At 54.9% G+C, this 5,302-nt stretch overlaps 1 protein-coding gene across 1 annotated transcript; it reads left to right on the forward strand.

Moving 5' to 3' along the window:
• Positions 1-756: 756 nt before the first annotated feature.
• On the forward strand, positions 757-4,760 carry LOC126416546 (proline-rich protein 36). The gene has a single exon (XM_050084290.1). The coding sequence runs from the start codon at positions 1,148-1,150 to the stop codon at positions 2,630-2,632; it is 1,485 nt and encodes a 494-aa protein (XP_049940247.1). The 5' UTR covers positions 757-1,147; the 3' UTR covers positions 2,633-4,760.
• The last annotated feature ends 542 nt before the right edge of the window (positions 4,761-5,302 follow it).

The following is a 5,302-nucleotide window of genomic DNA, read 5'->3' on the forward strand; positions in this document are numbered from 1 at the left end:
CACTCCCTACTGATTGCCAAAGTAGAGATGTAGATTTAGAAATGACAGGAAATTATTTGAGAAGATAATATACATTGTACAACCTGTTAAAAGATAATATACATTGTACAACCTGTTAACCACCGATTGTGTAGCAAATTGTAGAGCGAATAGTCGAGGCTACCACAAGCAATATCCTGTACCACGTTTCGTTTCTAAACTATTACCTGCAGTATGCACAACTGTTACGATTTTATTATTGTCATTGTACAAGTTGTGTACTGGAAGAAGTGGTATCCTTCTGCATTGCTGGTATGGATACCGAAGTGAAGCAACGTCTGGTCTTCCCTTTTTGGACACATTATATTGTATTAGATTTGTTTATGGAAAGGATCGCGCGTAGTATTATCAGCAAACGCTGTTTAGTTGCGAGTTGCTCGCTTTTCGTAACACTTTTGTAGTGACGTTATCTTGTTTCGGAGAGAGAGCTGCAATAAACTGAGTCAACTGATGAGGGAGCGGACGTAAATGCCGTTTTGGCTACAACCTGAAGTTTCTGCGTCGATGTAGAGCGTCGATTGACCAAGGCGCAAACAGGCGAAATAATTTGTTTAGTTTATTACGCCGCAGTTCTCGAGCGGATCCGCCTCGTGTACGGGCAGGACGTCACGAACGGATAAGAAAGGCGTCAGAGGAAGAGGGCGGAGCGGCACTTTGGCGACGACGTTTGTGTGTCGCGCGAAAAGTGCAGGCTAGTTTCTCCGGTGGGCCGGTGAGGACCTACTTCCACGACGAGAGCAGAGCAGAAGTAGGCGCCGAAGGTGAAATCCGAAGAAGTGCACCTAAATCCTTCACGAGAGTGACGTAGCCTCGTTTTCACGGCGGGGAAGAGAGAGAGAGAGAGAGAGAGAGAGAGAGAGAGAGACACGCAGCGGCGCCGTAGTTGAGCGCGCTGTCACCAGGAGCGCTGCGGCGATGTGGGTTAGCAGCAGCTGGCCGCAGCAGTCGGCTCAGTCAGTGTTCGCCGGGACGCCTGACCGTACGCGTCGAAGCGAGGAGGACAGACAGAACGCGACACAGACAGTACAGAGAGATAAGCGAGGTCGGCGCGCTGTCGCCTCACGATGGGGTGAAGTCCGTGGCGGGCTGGCGAGCGGCGGAGCCCACCATGAGCCCCGCCTCGCAGGGCGGCCTGGAGCTGAAGCGCTACATCGGCAGCTGCCTCATCTCGGCGCCGCGTAAGGCGGGCGTGGGCTGCAGGGGGGCGGCGGGCGAGGGCGGCGCGGCGCTGGTGGCGGGTTGTGGGCCGGCACCGGCGCCGGCGCCGTTGTGCGGGCTGCCGCTCATCTCGCTGGCGGCGCGGCCCGGCGCCTTCTCGCGGCTCGCCATGCACACGCAGGGCGCGCCGCTCATCCTGGCCGGCCGGTACGGCGCTCGCAAGCAGGGCCAGGGCCAGCGGCAGCAGCCGCAGCAGCGGGGGCAGGGGGCGGCGGCCCACCAGCAGCCGCAGGCCGCGGCCCGCAGGCGCGCGCCCGCGCTGGCGCCGGCCGTGGCGCGCGCCGCCCAAGGCGCCACGGAGGCCGCCGCGGCCGGAGGCGGCAGGGCCACCAGCAGCGACTCGCTCAACACGGCTAGCGACGAGAGCTCGGGCCCGTCCGAGAACAGCCTGCCGCGCATCATCAAGCCCCGCAAGCGGCGCAAGAAGGACCGGAAGCCGCCGCCGGCGCCCGCCGTCCACCAGCCGGCCGCGACGCCCCCTCCGGAGGCGGCCGCCCCGGAGGGCTCCAGCATAGTGACGCTGCGGCCGTACGTGCCGCTGTGCTTCGAGCTGTACGACGGCGCGCGGCCGCCTCCAGCCGCCGCCACGGCCACCACGCGCCGGGCCGCCGAGCCGAAGCGCAGCGAGCCCCCCAGGAGCAAGCCGAGGCCGCAGGTGCAGGTGGCGCGCAGCGAAGACGGCGAGGCCGCCCGCCAGCAGCAGCAGCAGCAGCTGCAGAGCCCGCCTGCCCCGTCGGCGTCGCCGTCGCCGTCCGTGTGCCAGTGCCGCTACTGCGACCCCCGCGGCCACATTTGGGACGTGCGCCGGCACTGCTACTCGCCGGTGCTGACGGCGCCCCCCCCGGACGAGTCCCCGTTCGCCAGCATCCCCCTGTTCCTGAGCGCGCCGCCCGCCGGCCACGCCGCCGACACCGACGACGGCTTCTTCAGCGACGACCTGCCCACGTCCACGTCGCCCACCTCCCTCTCTGGCGACCCCGAAGACCCGCCGGCCGACGGCGGCAGCGCGCTCCGCCGCAGCTGGAGCGGCTGCTCCTCCTCTTCTTCTTTCTCCTCGTCTTCTTCTTCTTCTTCTTCGTCGCCGTCGTCCCTCGCCGGTGACCCTGGCGGCCGCGCGCACACTGCGGCCGTCGCCGTCGCCTCGCAGGGGCTGCAGGTGTCCACCGAGATAGTGACCTCCCCCAACGGCCACCGCGACCTCGAGATCAGGTTCTACTCGAGCTCGCCGCCGGGCCGGGAGGCTGCTGCTAGCGAGTCCCGCGTCCGGACGGAGGCGGCGTGGCCCGCGACGCGGCCGGGAGGCGGCGGCCTGTGGGGCGGCGCCGGCGCGCTCGGCGACGAGGTGCTGCGGCTCAGCATACGCGCCGAGGAGTAGCCCGCGCGTCTGTGTGTGAACACCGTCCACACTTCACCTACTCGTCTCCTGCACGCACTGCTTTCGGTCGCCGTCACTCGCAACTCGGTAGTGCCTCATCCGTTGTTCCTAGTACGCCGTAGAAACCGTAGTCGGCGACAGAACGGGTACGATTCTACCAACGCGTTTCGGCTTGCAAAACATTTACGTACGTGCAAACATTTCACGTTCGGAGCAGTATTACTGGTGGTTTCCAACTTCGAGTCTGGCTCCGGTACATTCGCGGAAAGTCGCTACTGACAGAATTATCGTCGAACCGCAGTGTTACGACGTTAAGTCAGCGTCTGGCGCGTAACCCGAATTCCGCGTGGATGTTACTTGTCGTACACTTCCTACAGCATTAATGTTGTGACACTGAATGATCTTTGAGGAACACTTCGGGGGCTCGAGTTAATATTTGTAATTTACGGTGTCATTTTCAAATCGGATAACAACGGATCCCAAAGTGTGAGACAACGCAGTATTTCGCCGCGTTCATGTTCTGCGTATGATGTTAACTTGTTCGAGGACATAACAGTATTGTGTTGAGTTACTTGATGACAAGATCACCTCTCTCTCTCTCTCTCTCTCTCTCTCTCTCTCTCTCTCTCTACCTATGTATCTCGCGCGCGCGCGCGCGCGTGTGTGTGTGTGTGTGTGTGTGTGTGTGTGTGTGTGTGTGTGTGTGACCAGGTGGAGCTTCAATAGGTTAGTAGAGAAAGTAGTGATTCCATTATGGGCGTCGGAAAGTGGGGAGCTCTTGTGCTTTGCAGTTTAGACCGGGAGGCCGCTGTAAGCGGTTTAGTTGGCGACCTTGACGTGCAGTCGTGCGCCCGTTTGACACTCCCGGGGCCACGCGCTCTCGCCTGCATGTTTACAGTAGTAGAGTAGTCGCCACGTCAGGCGGAGAGCCGGCAACTAGTTGGCACAGTGTCCGCCGTGCTGGTCAGTGCAGCGGCTCTTGTTGCTTTGTCACCCTCGTATCGTTCTTCTTTCACAAGCATTCGTATTCGACTCATCTTCGGAAATGAGTGTACCTACTTGTGACAGATGACCATCTGTACCTGACTCAAAGTCACGTCTGTCCTTCCTCGATCACATCTCTCAATAATAACGCATTCAACGTAGTCGTGATCTCACCACAGCGGAGCTCAAACTTAATTTTTCTCACGTATTTCCATTGACAATGTGCCTTGCTTGAAACCACACAACGTTTCGATATATTTATTGCACGTTTAATATCCGTATGTCGTCGTTCTCGCTTGCTTCGGTGTTGGCCAGTCTCAATGCAAATTATCACACTTTTTTCATTCTTCCGTATCTCGTTAGATACCGATCATTTTCACGAATTAGTTTATAAGCTCTCTGCCTTCCCATCTTTCTTTCTGGGTTTTCCATTTAAGATATAAAACAATAATTATTAACATAAAATTCGCTCTAAACTCATGGTGTAATTGTATTTGTGTTACTATGATTTTATTGAGCGATCACTTTTTAAGAGTTGGATTCATTGCAGCCTCCAGTACGTGCGTAACAGCTTGTGCGCGGTATCTACATTAACACTACCGAATTACCTTTCTGACACGCACGGTTCACTGTTTTAAGTTATATCCCCTGAGAACACCACATATGGTAAAATCGTTTCATTTGTTAGTTAATTTAGAGATCATTTGTTCGTCAGATGACCCCGAAATATCCGCTAACGTTTTCCGTGAAAATGTGCCTTTCGACCGCACCATCTTCATTGTGCAAGTGAACCGTGGGAGGACGTTGCGACATAGCCGCGGCAGCCGCTGGACAACACGTTTGTCTGCGGCTCCTCGCGCACAAGCTCTCGCTAGCGTTCACCACTCGGACTGCGCTGTGTCCCGCTCTTAACGACATTAAAACGGTTGCGTGACGATGTCTGGTGACCAATAGCGCGACTACATTTTGAGGCTCCTTTTTCTCAAATCTTGACACTTGTGCATTTCATGTGTTCTTTCCTTCATAACGCAACTTGTATGTGTGTGCACATTTGGGATTGGATTTGTGTGTTGTTTCACTAGAGACTGTAAAAGCTGTACTATTTTTTTCTAGCAGTGTTAAATACACTTTGTTCCTTGTGAAAGAGTGTTTTATTTTGTTCCTTCGCTTCCACAACTCTCTGTACGTCTGTAAGAAATTATGGTGGGTATGTTTTTTTTTTTTTTTTCTTCCTTCTGAGAAACGGAGCCACGGTTTGGCTGATGCTGTTATTACGTTTAGGATGCTTACACTGGTGATAACTGCCGTGCTGCGGTTGCTCTGAGCTGAGGAGTAATCTCAGAATATTACGTCAGCTGTGTGCTTGTGTTCGAACGAGTGATTTGAAATAAAATCAGTTCACTTTGTTAAAATGTGGCTGATATTTACAAAGTTAGCACAATATTCTAAGAATCGTGTCAGAAGAGAAAAGGTGATGTGTTTTCTTTATGTTTTGTATCATTTTAAACTTGTATCTTTGGTAAGTACATTGAATAGAAACAAGCTCCGACACCCAGGCGAAGTTTTGTGTGATTTTAACGCGTGGTCTGTGACACAGTGTAAGACAGAATTCGTATATGCGACTTTGTTGCTATACCGTGGTAAGTTACTGGTGACATTGTTATCGGATTTATTGAGAATTCACAG

This window comes from Schistocerca serialis, chromosome 8, assembly GCF_023864345.2.
Source record: "Schistocerca serialis cubense isolate TAMUIC-IGC-003099 chromosome 8, iqSchSeri2.2, whole genome shotgun sequence".
NCBI lineage: Eukaryota > Metazoa > Arthropoda > Insecta > Orthoptera > Acrididae > Schistocerca > Schistocerca serialis.

Coding starts and splice junctions, on each gene's coding strand:
- LOC126416546 (XM_050084290.1), top strand. CDS start 1,148: ATGAGCCCCGCCTCGCAGGGCGGCCTGGAGCTGAAGCGCTACATCGGC.